Genomic DNA, 15,645 nt, shown 5'->3' with positions numbered 1-15,645 from the left:
TGTTTCATGAAAGACTATGCCTCTTTTTTTATCATTATGCTGGAGGAAAGAGAGCATAATGTGTATGATGTATCAGAACAGTTCTGGGTTCTGGTGAATTGCCCTTGACTGGCCAGAGCAAAAAACCAAAAAAAATAGACATGCTTTCATTAATAGTTTTTGGTGAGGACAAGTAATGACTAGAGGAAGTTTTTTACTGATTTCACTTAGGCCACATTTTCACCTTTTGCTTGTAAACAGTAAAGGGCACAATCTGGATTGTATCTAGTCTATGTCTAAACCTAAACTAAACTCCTCATCCACCACTCCAGCTCTCCTCTTTTTTTCCTTTCTCTTGCCTTTTTTCAAGCAGCTGTTGCCTTTTTTTTCAGTCTTTTTTTTTCCAGTCACGTGATTTTTCAGCCTACAGCCATTTATGCTACTAAAATCTTTGTTTCTCACACTTGATGTCATGTCTCTTTTACAAGGAGGTAAGAAAGACAATTCTCACAATCTCCGTAGAATCTGTCACACAATTCTTAATGCATCTATTATACAGATATGTAAAATGATATGTGTTTATCAAATCATCTTGAAGGAGATCATTGACTTCAATGATGACATAAGAGTTTGAAGATAAAGCAAGCAAGATAAAGGCTGGCTCAACTTCAGTCCAACTAGTGACTTGTAAACAAACAGGTGAAAAGAGCCATTTCTGCTGAACAGCACTTTCAGACTACTCCTAATCTTGAGGAAGCTGTACTTGGAGAATTGCTTGGAGAATATTTCTCATCCTTAGAAGCTAATAAAATATACTTTCAACTTTAGAAGAAATCTTAAATTTCCTCAATGGAACAAGTGTAAGTTCATGGTAGAAAAGAAAAAAGATCTTTGGTCCACCTTGGTTCTACGACGATCCGTGCTGCGACAGCTGCTGGTTGCCCCAAAACAAAAGCAAGGTGTGCATCCCCTGGGGTTAGAAGGGTTCAGATAAAAGGATCCTGGTCTGCAAGTGTCACACGCTGGACCTTCAACATTCTCCTGTTAGGGCATAGTTCAAAGAAATTTCAGTGCTTTTCTTTTTGCATTGCTGAGGTCCCCAAAATTTCCTGCATATGAAACAAATCTTCTGAAAGAATGTAGATATATAAATGTACAGAAACCAATGAATGAAAATACGTGGTTGTCTGGATAGGCTATATTACAAATTCAAATAAAACTGTCTTGGAGGCTATCTCATAAGCTTTCTTTGCAGTTTATAATCTGAAATGTGAACCACTGAGTAATAAATATTAGTCAGAGACAGCTGGTAACTTGCTTGCCAAAACCCTCCTGCTGGCTTTTGCAAACCCACAATATAAAAGGTCACTTGTGAAAGTTCACATTTAGTGCATTTAATTATGCAGATCAGAACAAAAGAAGATTTCCTAGCTATAATGATGTGGTAAAATGTCAACTGACATAATATGGCTAAAAAAAGCATGGGACTTGGTTAACATCCAAAAGGCAAGATGCAGATGGATAAAGTGGATCTGTGCAGGGTACATACAGACTGCTTCAGTGATTCAATGGGCACCCACTCTGCAGCTCTCTAACATCCTGCAAAAACTAAGACCACCTGTATAACTGACAGATATTGAAGCCATTAAAAAATTGTATTTAATGTGACCATGATAATCTGTGCACATACAGCAAAGTGTGATGGCTTCGTACAGCTGCATTAAATTTTTACTGAAAATTTACTGATAAACTCACTTTATTCACCCCATTATATAAGAAATAGTCACTGGCATGCAAATGATGCTTGTGAATGCAGAAGTAATTTGATTTATCTGACCTTGCAAAGACAAATTCCTGTCTGGGGATCACAAACATCTGGCTCTGTTCCATCTCTGTTACAGCTACATGGCACACAGTTAGGGAAACCATAAGTTCCAGGAGCACACTGATCACACCGATGGCCTTTTATTCCTGGTTTGCATCTTTATCAAACACAAAGGAGAGAGAGTCAATAAGGGAGGTAGGAATGGAGCAGGGAAAGGAAAATAAAACAGGTAGGTGGATATTCGAAGGGATTGCATGGCTGTGACACAACTTTATGACTTCCACAGAGAAAAGGTTAGTATTGGTCTCAGATTTTGAATAGTGTGACGTTATAAATGGCCACAGAACTGAGTAGGAATGGATTTGACTTTGAAGGATAAAAATGCTCACAATAGAATTAGACTTCTGCAGCTATTCAGGGCTTGCAGTGCAGAACTACTCTCTCTGTATGCCAAGGTGTAAAACATTGAATATAGGTAAGCAGAGCTGGAAGAAGATTTATAGCTGGAAAATGTGCCTGGGCATTAATCAAGGCATGCACCTGGTAACAGAAAAATGGGAAATTGCAAGTATATGAATAATTACAGAGACCTCAATCACCCACAAAGCTTGGGTTAGTTTACAACAGTTCACAGTGGGTAAAATCCATTTTGCTCACACTGAAGAGTGAATAACTTAAATTTCCCATTACCTCTCCAAACACCTGAAAAGAGCATTGAAGCAAACCACCCATGCCTTGTTGTTAACACACATAACCCAAACTTACTTGCATTGCCCACTGGTTTTATCACATTCTGGGTTTGCCACATCAACAATTCCTTTTTCTGAGCAGTTGCAGCTCTTGCAGCCAGCAAGGGGATGATAGCTGAAGTAATATTTCTCACACACTTCACATTTTGGCTTCACAGTTCGTGGAGGGCAAATGCATTTACCAGTCACGTCATCACAAAGACGCTGCCCACAGTTGCATACTAGATCAAAGAAATAGTTCCACAAATCAGCCACATCTCATCTTACAACAATCAACTCTTACTGAATATGTAACAAATACACACAACCTTTATGTATAGAAAACATGACTCTTTTCTCTCACTAGTTTAATGTTCAGGGTCATAGAAACCAACTATGTGACTGCAACAATAGTTTTAAAGAGCAGGTTTAATGCTTGGCTCTTTTCCATGGATGGGCTGCTTAACTTCACCACAGACATTGTTTATCACTTGCCAAAACTGCCAAGGATTAGTTTTGGTGTCAAGGGCACCACTTTTATAAAGCAATGTCTATAAACATCAAGTATAGTATCTATGAAAGCAGCTGAGCTGTTGGTGTAATGTATAGATCTGTTGTTATTAACATCAGAATTTGAGGAATTAGGAATACTGTGTCTCTGGTTATCTATGGAAAAGATTGAAGGTGTAAAATGGGATTAACCATTAACAATTTGGAAATGATTTAGCAGTCAGCGCAGAAAAAAGTCCATTTCACTGGAATAGTGGCAATATGGATTTTAACCAGTTCAGCTGTAAGCCTACTACACCTGATCAGACAACACATGCAAAGGGTCACTTCACCACGAGCTAGGTGTGCTTTAGGGGAATGCGATTTCTTCTGCCTTAAACTGGAAGCTAATGCTATGGTAAAGCTAAAACAGCCTGACCAGCCTCTCACAGGATCAGGCTCTACAAAGAAAAGTCAGGCTGCAGTACACCTGCAGCAAATTCAGAGGATTCAGCAGGTGGCCAGGCCAGGAGATGAAGGAGTGCAAGCACATACTTACACTTGCAAAATGGGAATCCATAGTAGCCAGTTTGGCATCGGCTGCACTGGCGACCGACGACGTTGGGTCTGCAAGCACACTGCCCTCCCAGGGGGCTGCATGTAGGGCTGGTGGCACCTGCACTGTGGCAATCACATGGCAGGGCTCCGTTGTTGTAGAAAGCCACCAGCGACCTCACAGAGTCCTTACAGAAGGCTGATGATCGTTCTGGGCTGTTTAAATTGGAATATAAATCATTTAAGTGCTGGCACTCAGGATTGCTATGAGAGTCCTTTGCAGTGGTTCAGTCTTTCAAGCAGTTTGACATAAGGATGGCATCAGCACACATGCAAGGATATACTTTAATTAAATCAGGGTGAATAGCTTTGAACATGCAGGTAAGAGGTTTTATCATAGCAAGTGTGGATTAGTTGTATCAGTTCAGACATGCCAAGCAAAATACCAAATACCAAAGATGGAAATACCAAAGACAGGAAGATGACATAGATATTCCTCTTTTGTACTGTGAGCAATAAAGCTCTACCTTTACAATGCATTTGCAACAGAAAGTCATGGAAAAATGACTCATGGAAATTCAATGGGCTAGCATAAGCTGTGAAAAGCATTTTAATGTAGCACAATTACAGGGATTTAAGGCAGCTCTTTAACGCAGAGTAAAAGTAATATTATTCCCAGTTTGTTGTCAATGTTCAGTGTTTTAGAAAGTGATGCTTACTCAATATAAAAACTGTTTCCTCCACACTGGCTGATAAAATCAAATGACTTGTCCACTGTCTTTTTGTCAAGAATTGTGTAACTGTAGGTGTCTGCTGGAACAACTAAGATATTTTCCTTAAAACAATAAGAAAGCTAAATTGTACATTTCAGAGAAAAACAAAAAGACACAAGCTAAGGCATTTACATATTTAAATGTTGCTTCATTATGCATTCTGGATTTTTTCAAAACCTTTAAGATTTTAACCAAAAATAAGAAAATAAACTTTGCATACTGCCCTCAAAGTTGTGATGCTACAAGCAGTGTACAACAAAAACAGTGCAGAATATCTTAAAAATTTAAATAAAAGCAGTGCAAAAGATCCTAAAAATCTGAAACACAACATTAACAAATTTATTCTTTTTGGATTTTATCTTTGCATCTATCTTTAAATGAATGGTGAAACTGAGAATAACATTTTCAAGTACATTTACGTAATACACGTACCACAACCAGCATCCTTCCATCCGGTATTATCACTGTAACAGAGACCATGGCTTCAGAAATGTCAAGCTCAATTTGGTTTGCTGCAACCACCTGAACCCGACAGCCAGAAGTATGAGGGCAGAATGAAGCATTAAAAGTACCTAGAAGAAAAAATGTATTGGGTTTATGTGAGAAGGTTTTGATTGCAGAAGGTTACTGGGGTGGGTTCTATGAAAATCTCTAAGAACATTCTTCCATGTCCCACAGAGCCAATCCCAGTTGGCTCCAAGACAGATCCAACAATGGCCAAGGCTGCATCTGACCATGGTAGAGCCTCTGGAATAACGTATTTAACAAAGGGGGAAAACCCCAGCTCAACAGCAGGTACAGCCACAGAGAAGAGTGAGAGCATGCAAGAGAACCAAATCTGCAGTCACCAGGCCAGTGAAGGAGAGCTCCAGGTGCTGGACCAGAGATCCACCTGCAGGCTGTGGAGGAGACCCCCTCAAGAGCAGGTGGATGCCCAAATAGGGTCTGTGAACCTCTGGGAATTTGACACTGGAGCAGTCTCCTAGCAGGCCTTGTGACCCCATGAAAAGCACCTACACTGGAGAAATTAGTGAGGAATTGCAGACCAGGAGAATAACTAATGTTGGAGAAGCTGGTGGAGGACTGTCTCCCATGTGAGGGATCCCACACTAAAGCATGGGAATAGTGTGAGCAGTCCCTCACTGAGGAGGAAGGAACAGAGGCAACCTGTGATGAGCGGAGTACAGCCCACATTCTCTGTACCCATGTGCCACTCAGTGGGAGGAGTTGGACAAATTTGGGAGCAAAGCTGAGCTCAGGAAAAAGGGAAAGGTGGAAGCAAAGTGTTTGAAACTTTGGGCACCTTGTGTCCATACAGGGTCAAGCTAACACAGGTCCATAACCCAAAATGCTAAGAAAGGAAAGGGGTTAGGTCAAATTCAGATGCCTACCTGACCACACATGTCCTGCATTCACATGGACTTGCACAGAGAACATTGGGTGTGCCGGCTGATAAAAATGTACCACAAATACGTATCGGCCCAAGTGGGGCACTCTGCCACTCAAGGTGATCTGGTTCTGGAGAAACAAGAACAGCTCTGGTATTAAATCACAGAATAGAATTGTTTTGTGAAACATTCTTGGGCTTACCAGCTGTGCTCAGTGCCCCCTACCAGCAGTGAAAGAGAGGGGGCTTAGCATCTCTCAGCAAGTTCTTCAAGGAAAATGGCATTACAACTGCATGTTCTGTTTGCCTGCCAAGCACATTTAACATTCCTCTGCAGTCCGTACAACTGTTGTGCAGTCGAGAAAGAAACTGGTATTTGGGGTTCCCCCCCCGCCATTCTTTCTATTGTTTCTGTGGCTTACTTAGTTTGCAACATTTTCATCATATCACATCATCCACTTTTTATTATCTTACAGAATTTCATCTATTTAACTTTACTAAGAACATACCCTGTGACTTGCAAAACAAAGTTTTCAAAATACGAGGTACCTGCAATGGTGTCAAGGTGACTCCATGAACTGAACCAGCAGGTAAAATGGCACTCAGTGGATCATGGAGTATATTCTCCTGCACTTCAGAAATCTTCCCATCTTTGAATGCATTCAAAACCAAAGCTCCTGGTGGAGTCTCAAACACTGAGGGAATGCATGCTGCACTAAACACAGAACCACAGCAATTATTCTTGGGGCCAGGAGAAAGTCTTAATCATAACAGAAAAGGCTGCTGACTTAAAGTCAATGTCTTAGACTATATTATAATTGATAATGCAATAATAACTCCTGTACCTATTTGGATTCTTTATGAATGATCAGCAAGTAAATGAAAACAAGAAGTATGGATTTAACTTCCATAAGAACGGGAAAGTGTGTACACTTTTAATGTATTAACTGATTTTATTCACACAAAATTCACATAACTTTAGGTTTCAGTGGAAAGAATTTGCTGAGGAAGAGGAAACTTAAGGGAATCAGGAGCACTAAAAATTAAATACATTTTAGTTAATCCAGTTAGTTACATTCACTAGAATCTGCACTAATATTGAATTCTCAGTTCTACAAATATTTACATAGGAGGATCCTTTAAACATGCAAGTTTTCCCACTGAAGTCAATGGGACTACTCAAGTATTTAGAAGTTAAGTATATACTCAAATATTTGTAGAACTGGAGCCAAAATAAATAACAGTACTCCTTCAAAGCATTCTTATTCATTCACTGCTGTGTTTAACTATTTCTTCCTTGGCATAATTAATTCTGGGATTTAGAGAAGAATTTTCCAAGACTGCAAGATAAAATATTTTGGGGGGTTTCCTGGCTGTATTTATTCACTTCTAGTAAGTACTCAACAGACAATGATTAATCTTGAATCAAGACAGATCCAGAACTGGAATTGCAAGTATGTTTCAGAACTGAGATGTATTTGCCAGGCCTGTGTGGGAAATCATGTGCAGCATCCACTTACAATACTGTTAAACTGAGCCAAGCCTCTGCATCTTTATATTTGATGAACTTAAAACACTTTCAGGAAAGCAAAAATGCTGGCAGATAACAAAAACAAAACAAAAACCTACACTAAAAAATGCAAATTTAACAAGAGTTTAAAAAAATACCCAACACAAAACCAAAGTCAAATATGTAAGTTTCTACATTTATTTTATTTCGAATCATGTTTTTCACTCATCTTTCCCTGTTTTACTCAAAATATAAATGCCTGTATTTGCAAAATAAATCTGGTGGAAGGACAAGTATTTTCAGTCTTAGAAAGCTGCTCTCAGTGGTAACAATGAGCAGGAGAATTAAGCTGTGATTCAATGCTATGCATGTTTGGAAACCAAGCACAGTCACATGTTTTTATCCAATTTACTACCCAGATTTTTCTGCTTTCTGTTTCAATTCAACCATTATATTACAAGCTACCATTTGGAAAACTATTAGACCAAATCACCAACTCTTTTTGACTCTTAAGTCCTGCAAATGACATTCACTTTTATTTTGAGACCCTTCCCACTGCTAGATCAGTAGGAAGGAAAGCTTTAGGAGTAGGAATCACGAGGCACATCCTAGGGAGTGCAGCAGGCACTGAAATGTGGAGGTCCCTAATTTGGAAGCTGCAGTGACAGTTCCACTCTGTCCCAAAGAACAAAAGACGGGGAGGGGAAGAGCTTCAACACGACAGAGGAGATGCTCTGCAGATCCCAAACTTGACCACTGGGGAAGGCAAGGTTCAGGTTCAGATCTTCACAGCAAGAGAAGAGCTGTCAGCCTGGATTAACCAAGCAGTACATGAGTCCCCTAATTACTGGTCCTATAAAGTATGATGGAGAAGAAGGACCAGCTGGTGTTACTGTGTGAGGTGAATGATGAGGGCACACCTACCCTAGGGGCCCCACTATGACAGGGAAAAGGGAATGGCCTGTTTGGGAAGCAGGAGTTTTCATGTTGAGTAATTTGAGGCTGCCAAGTTGTGCCTGAAAGGGCAGTCACATCCCACACCTAGTGACAAATAAAAGCTGTTTTGGGACAGCTCAAGCAGTAACATGCAGAAGAAAACTTCAGATGGAACAGTAAGTATTTCAGGCCACTAAACTAGGAATGATTTTCCAGCTTGGACACCTGTCCTACTGGATGGCATGTGAAAGATACGTTTTCTCACACATCAGCACTGGGAAGTTCAGATGGGCTAGGAATAGGCCCTTATCAACAAAATTCTGTGCAAAGACTGTATAGATTGACACTAACATTTCAGCTTCTTTACAAAGACTACTTTACAGAAGTGGCCTACAAATCACCTGTGAGTCACTGAGTAAAGCGCCACTCAAAAAAATTAAAACACTATTTATTCTACCTTTCAAGGTTGTCCTCAGATAATAGGAAGGATAAAATCAAGCAAGTTACCTTCCATCACTGTTACTCCTGTAAGCAGCTATGCACTGTACTCTAGGATCCACGTATTCTGGAGAAAATTCTTCAGCTGATATAATGCAAACCTTGTGCTGAAAAACAAGCACAAGGCACAATTAACAATTAATATCATAAATAACAGGGCCAGGCCTGAACAGGAAGGATGAAGCCTAATTTTAGCATAGGGAGATATGAGCCCAAAGCCATGTTCTGTCATAGACCTCCCACAAGATTTTGGATCCTTTTACCTCCCTGCAACTCAATGCCTCAGGGTTAAATAGCATTTGTTCTGTCCTTGTCAAGGGAATATTGGCTGTTCAGGAGAGACAAAACTAAAAGGTAAGCATACATGTGTGGAAAAGGGAAAGACAGAAAGACCAGCTCAAAGGCTGAGAAGCAAGGCAAGGAATGTAGAGGAGTAGGAGGGAAAAGCTCTTTGAGACTTTTGAACCCTGAGGGAACTCCCAGACTCTCAAATAAAGGCACAAACACTTGCTAGTGCAAAGTCCATGGGAGTGAATTTAAGTGACACCAGGATTTCTCACCCAGGATTCAGAACTCATTTCAAAAGAAGCAAGACCTCATATGGGAATTTTTATTTTAACTAAAAGTGGACATGAACAAATGAATCTGTGGTAGTCCTGCTGTACCCATGGTGGTAAAGACATAAAGGAAAGCATTGGAGGTGGCTCCCATTTGCCTCTCTGCTCTGCATGAAGGGAACACATGAGTGTCTTTAACCCCAAAACTCCGGCCATTGACTTCATAATCAGTGTCTACACACCAGAAGCACTTATTTTCCCCTTTCCCATCTTTTGCTAAGCGCAGACTTTACAATTAAAGATTGTGAAGGTTGGATCTTGTTAGCACAGCAGCTGCTGCAGGAAGCTAACAGAAAATGTAAATGGTATTAGTTTACACTGACTCATGAAATGAAGAAAGCATGTATCAGCTGTTAGTTCTACTAGTTGTTACTAGCTGGGCTGGAGCTCAAGATTTTAACAAACCTTGTGTTTCTAAAATAGAAAGCAGAAACCACACATAAGAAAATTTAGTCTCCAGAAAAGTATATTCCTGGTGTGGCCAAAAGAGGTCAGTGAAGGCTTTTTATTTAAAATACCTAAAAGCTATATGATTAATGAATGCATTTATTACCTGAAATAAATGCATTTATTACCTGAATTTTGTAAGAGACATGGGAAACTCCCACATGGGCTTTGAGGATTTAGAAAAAAACAAAAAAAGACAATAAAAGATTATGTATAAAAGCTACCAGAATATGTTTCCTCTAAAGTTTACTTGTAGAAGTGAGAGGAGAACTGAAACAAAGCACAAGAAAGCTGGAAAAAACCTTGCCAATAAAGGCAAAGTTCTGTTTGTCTTTGGAACTGACAAGTGTGCCTCAGCATTCTGGGGTGTATATAAAGCATGTCTAGTCAACATCTAACATACATAATTTCACGTGTTCCCTTACAGAATGTGAACACAGGGAGACAAATATCTTTGTTTACCCCATCAAGGAACAAGTATGACCAAAAAGAAATGGAAATGCAAACTTACCAGAAGAAAATTACTTGATGACGCCCTCAGACGTATCCTTGTGTCCGCTAGAAGGTCATAGGCTGCGACACGGTTCCTGTCATCAACTACAACGCTGCGACAAAGGAAACTGAGACAAGAGGCAGGATTAAAGACGAGCCTGCTGGCATTGCCACGTTGTTTAGGCTGTCACCTAGCTTCACTGCCTGGCTGCAGGCCAGTCACAGCACCTGGCCCTCCTGCTGGACCTGCCTGTGGCCACCGCAGAACATGCACTGTCCTCACCAGTGAGACACAGGATCTACCACGTACAAAGCACTGCTTATCCTGGGAGGGTTAGAGCTGAAGCCTCCAGATCTCAGCTCAGACACCCATTTGAGCTACTGGCTTAAGTAGGATGTAGACAGACAGCCACACATAGGTGCTACCTACATTTTCACACTGTGTAACATGTGTGTAACTAGTATTCTCCTGCCTGGACCATGCTCCTTGGGGTGTAAGCTCCTTTCCACCACTGCCATGTGCCTCTGAGGATGTGAATCAGCAGCTCTTACACACACAGTGGCAGCTGGGCAAGGCCTGATCTTAGGAAGCTATTCTGTATGCTGAGATACTCCTCAATGCAAGTGAAAAAACAGGTTTGCCTCCTCTACAAACCAGAGAATATGGAATTTTCACTCTTGTTTAAAGCATATATCAGAAAAAAGGTCAGCTCAGGGCTAGGGACACATACAACTAGAGAAATATAGGTCCCTTACTCATGATTTGCTCAAAGCCTGTGATGTTTTATTCTCTTACCATGTTTTATTTGGAATATTCAAGCTCACTGAGCTGTAAGAAAGTCTGGCACAATATATGACAAATTCTAAAGTTACTGTTATCTACATGTACCTCACTATGTCATTGCTTGATTTATTTTTTATCAGAAGAGACTTCCTGTTTGGGAAAGATGACACAGCAGCTCACTCACCATGTGACCACTCAGTTCAGGCAGAATGCCTGCAGAAGGGATTTGCTGCATTGCTACATTAAAGCAGCAAGGGCTTTCTTTGTATTTCCATGAACACATTTCCAATGTATCACATAAACAAACAAATATGTTCAAAATCAGCCCATAAAATGTGTTTTGGAGAAAAAAACCACCAAAACCCCAATAAAACAGAAGATTTATAGCAAGAAGTTTGGGACTCAAAGTGTTATTTAACAGGCTAAAATAAGAGCTTTCCCCAGCAATAACCTGACAAGGTCACTGCTCCACATGGCTGTGCTCTGTATCACAAACATGCTGATGAAAATGATTTTTCTTACTGAGCAATTTCATCCTGAATATCCCTAAGCCTCCATTCTGCCAAGCAGTTGGCTCATGGGAGTAAAGGCTGCATGTCTGTAGTCCCCTGGCCCTGGGCAGGCTCTCCCAAGGGCTCAAAATAAGCTGAGGTGCTCAAGTGTTAAAGACAATCTCACTCAGGCAAAATCTCTTGTGCAGAAACATCTGCAGTAACCTCATTAAAGGATAAAGAAGCATTTGGCTGAAGACCTTGCCTACAGCCTAAGAGCCAGAGGATGACTACAGGCAGAATTTCAGAGACCTTTACACTTCTGCTTCAGCAAATCTTGTTAGAAACGGTGGGAATACTCTTGTAACACTAGCTGCTACATTTTTTATAGCCAAAGCCCTTGGACACAATTTTAACTGAAGAAAATCAGTGCGGGCATCTGCAGCCAACAGTGATGCTCTTCCACTGGACTTGGGGATTAGTAGTTTATAAGGATTTAAAAACATAAATATAAAAGTAACCCTTTGAATAGGAAAACAATTCATTGAAGCAGTAGCAATATTTAATGAGCTGACTGCACAAAGAGAATTAAAAACCTCTACAAAATTCACAGAATCCTGCACTTGCTTTTAAATCGCCCTCGAATTTGAACAATCTACATCATAAAATGAACTCAAATATATAAAAAAGTATAATTACTATCCAAATGCTTATTTAACCATTTAGTGATTACTTCAGAAATTCTTACCTGTATTTACAACTGTATATTCTTACTCTGCCTTCAGTGACAGGTCCAGGGCTATGCACTGTTACCTCTGCAGTGTTTATCTGATCCTCTTCATTGGCATACTCAAAAACCAGAACATAGCGACCCACTTGAGGAACATTTATGGTCATCTCTAAATTGACCTGGGTCAAAAGAATTGAAAAACAAAAAAAGGAGTTAAATCTTTCACTCCCTTTTCTTGCAGGAAGCTCCCATTTCCTGCTCTTTGGACTGGTCAGCATTAGTCCAGAGCCAGTCCTGCAGTGCCTCAACAGAAGACACCGAGCAGAATGCAAACAATGCTTATAAATATCACTTTGTCCTCTAATAAGAGTCAAACAAGTTCAAGAAACAGCTGCCATTATAACTGTTCTAGGAAAGCTGTAAAATAACCCTGGGAAATTGCTACACTAATATTTCCCTTTTCCCCAGCAGAAAGGAAAGAAATGTTATGATGCTAAAAAATTGTCACCATCATCTCTAAGCTATCCTTAACAACATACAAAAACTGAGTTTACCGCTCCACTGAAAAAGTATTCCCAGGAACATAAAATTCCTACTATAGCAATGCTGTATTTTGATTCCCTACTCCCTGAAGAGGAAAAGCATCTTCTCCAGCAAACAACAGCACTTTGAAGCATCAAGTTTTTATTTTAGGTTTCTTGCACAAAGTAGTTAACACAATATTTGATGCAAAATATTTCTAAGTAGTAAAGTGCTGTGGTTACAAAGGTTTTGCTTCAGTTGACTACATAATTATTTTCCAATTTTTCTCAGTATTTCCTTAGGCTACAAACACTTATACATGTAAATAATTCTGTCAACAGCCCTCTTGACTTCACTGCAATTATTCATACCAGTAAATTTTGCACATGCATCAGTGATGAAGCACCAGACCCTGTGGCATGTGAGTATTCTTGCTGTACTTGATATTTTTAAAAGAACTATCCAAGCACAGTAATAGAGGCCATAATCATTTTACATCACTATCACATACTTGGTAAAATACCTTACTTTTGGCCAAACACAATTCTAGTAGATCTTCTCATTTCCTAAAACATGCTTTGCTTTCAAAGGACCTACACCAGTAGCATAATTGTTTCTGCTTGTTTTTCAGTAAAAGCAAATATTTTACCTAAGTGTAGCTATTTAAGAAAAAAAATATTAATTTAGAGTGATGTATGTATGCCATTTCTGCTGACAAATCATTATGTAATTTCTTCTGAACAGGACAGTATGCCTAAAGGAGAAGTATTTTTATTTAATGAAATGCTTTTGCCAGAATGGAATGTCCACTCCAGTCACAGTTAGAAATCTGCCTACACTGATACTTTTACATAGTTTTGTGTAAAATGCAGAGCTTGGTGCCGAGTCAGTTTTAGGGATGTGTTAAGATCTGAAAATCCTGAGCTGTAAATCTGCAAGCATTTTAGTCCAGTAGGTTTATAGTCGACAGCACAGATGGGACTGCAATTAGCAGGCAGGAATCTGACCTCTCTTCCAGTGATGTGGGCCATCACTGGCAGATTGGGAGCTGGCTGTTGCACAGGTATTCTTCTGGATTCTCCCCCGTGTCTGAAATGCACTGCCTCTGAACCAAGGACACAGGAAAATCTGTCCAGGGGCAGATGCTGATACAGCAAGCAGCTTACACCAAAAAAACAAAAACAAAAAACAAAACATAGGATTATTATTGTTTTCAAGTGCAGCAGGATGATAACAAAATAAACCAAAGGTAGTGGTTTAGGCTGTAGCACATCTACTGACTGTTCTGCTGAATCAGGCCCAGGATGTGTGCAAGGCTCCGTAACTCGGATCTGCAACAGGGACGCCTTGTAGTAATCACTAGGTAACAGCACCAGATAATCCTAAGAACAAAGAATACAATAAATGCTAAAGCACTCAAATAATGACAAAAAGAACATCTCCAGGCTTTCACAATGTAACAATGAATGAAACCAATCACATAAACAATTTGTGCAGAAGGTATCTGCAAAATCTGGGTGGGGCTTTTTCTGTTACTACTTGGGCCAATAACATCAGAATGTGTTTCCCTGACTCTGTAATTTCAGAAAGATGGCACGAAGGCAGCTGCCCTGTGGTCAGGGAAACTCTGAAGCCACTCTCCCATCATGTGTTGTACAAGACAGTGCACTGAAGGGAGCTTCCCTGCAGCCCAGTAACACACAGCCAGATGCCTGCAGTTTTCATCCCTGAGTGCAAAACACAAGCACACATCTCAACTCTGGGTCACAAGCACACATCTCAACCCTGGGTGAGTTTTTGTTCTGCCTTTCTTACTTAAATTAATATATTAGAGCTTAAATATAACAACTGTTAATGTGAGAACATGATGGGCTAAGACTATCAATATATACCTCTTCAAAGGTATTAGTGAAAAAACCCAGCAGAATAATACTGTCACTTTCAGCAACAAATATGTTTGCAAGCTCTTTACTAGCACTTCATGTAGTACTCCATAAATTTAACATAGCCCCAGGCTTAATGACTGGAGACACTGCTTTTTATCCCTGTATGAAATATGTAAGAGTTTCAGTATGCTGTCTTTGTGATCATATTTAAGGTTTTTCATAAATGATCATCTCAAACAATTTCTCTTTCTCTAGCAATTTCTTAGAACTGCTACTAGAAAATTTTTCAGTTTTTCAGTGAATGAAAGCAGAGAAAAGACAGGAGGATAAAAGCAGTCCGAAATTGACCTCCTCATAATGCAGCCCATTTTACAATACTCTTATGAAGATCTTTTTTTTTCAAGAAACTAAGGCCTTGGCTGAGCTAAGCTCTAGACACAAGATTGGATACATAAAAATTACTAATTTTTGTGAGCACTTATGCTTTGTGCTGTATGTTAGTAATACCTTATCATTTGAAGGTACAGATTCCAGATAAGTCTTAAAGTCTGTAAGGAGAAGAAAAATTAGAGCAGGAGAAAGTCAGAAGAAATAAGAGGGAGAAATGTAAATTTTCATAATTGTATTCTGTTCCTTTCACTAGCACTGAATTTCACTTGCTTGCAGGGTTCTTCGCAGCAAATAACTCCAGAGCAGTAACTTCATGACAACCTTCAAGCAGTTGTTTTCCTCAATTGTTTTCTTACCAAGAGGACTTCCTCTGCCATTATACTGACAGTCCACATGCCTGGAGCCAGTGAGAAAGGCTCTGTGGAGCTTTTTCCTGGGATTGTGATAAAAGCTGGCTCCTTGCTGGGTGAGAAGACAAACTCTTTGCTCTGAGCAGCCACTGCCAGAAAAAAAAAATCAAGTAAAAAACATAAGTGACTGTGTAAATGTCTCTACTTGCTTAGTGGGCTGGACTGATAATTTGGTCCATTAAACTTTGTTTGACAG

At 39.8% G+C, this 15,645-nt stretch overlaps 1 protein-coding gene across 1 annotated transcript in view; it reads right to left on the bottom strand.

Annotated features, from left to right (window-relative positions):
* LAMA3 (laminin subunit alpha 3) overlaps positions 1-15,645 on the bottom strand; it is a 105,980-nt gene that overhangs the window by 45,387 nt on the left and 44,948 nt on the right. The window contains exons 22-35 of the mRNA XM_066546446.1: positions 15,396-15,538; positions 14,045-14,145; positions 13,771-13,924; positions 12,260-12,420; positions 10,256-10,364; positions 8,690-8,787; positions 6,286-6,451; positions 5,741-5,867; positions 4,782-4,921; positions 4,296-4,411; positions 3,581-3,792; positions 2,570-2,774; positions 1,817-1,961; positions 880-1,020 (exon numbers count right to left, since the gene is read on the bottom strand). Of these exons, the coding sequence (XP_066402543.1) occupies positions 880-1,020; positions 1,817-1,961; positions 2,570-2,774; positions 3,581-3,792; positions 4,296-4,411; positions 4,782-4,921; positions 5,741-5,867; positions 6,286-6,451; positions 8,690-8,787; positions 10,256-10,364; positions 12,260-12,420; positions 13,771-13,924; positions 14,045-14,145; positions 15,396-15,538 (2,018 nt within the window). The remainder of the gene's footprint in view (positions 1-879; positions 1,021-1,816; positions 1,962-2,569; positions 2,775-3,580; positions 3,793-4,295; positions 4,412-4,781; positions 4,922-5,740; positions 5,868-6,285; positions 6,452-8,689; positions 8,788-10,255; positions 10,365-12,259; positions 12,421-13,770; positions 13,925-14,044; positions 14,146-15,395; positions 15,539-15,645) is intronic.

Source organism: Molothrus aeneus, chromosome 1, assembly GCF_037042795.1.
Source record: "Molothrus aeneus isolate 106 chromosome 1, BPBGC_Maene_1.0, whole genome shotgun sequence".
Lineage (NCBI taxonomy): Eukaryota > Metazoa > Chordata > Aves > Passeriformes > Icteridae > Molothrus > Molothrus aeneus.
Note: the sequence above shows the minus strand (reverse complement) of the source record. Positions and strands in the feature narration are given on the sequence as shown.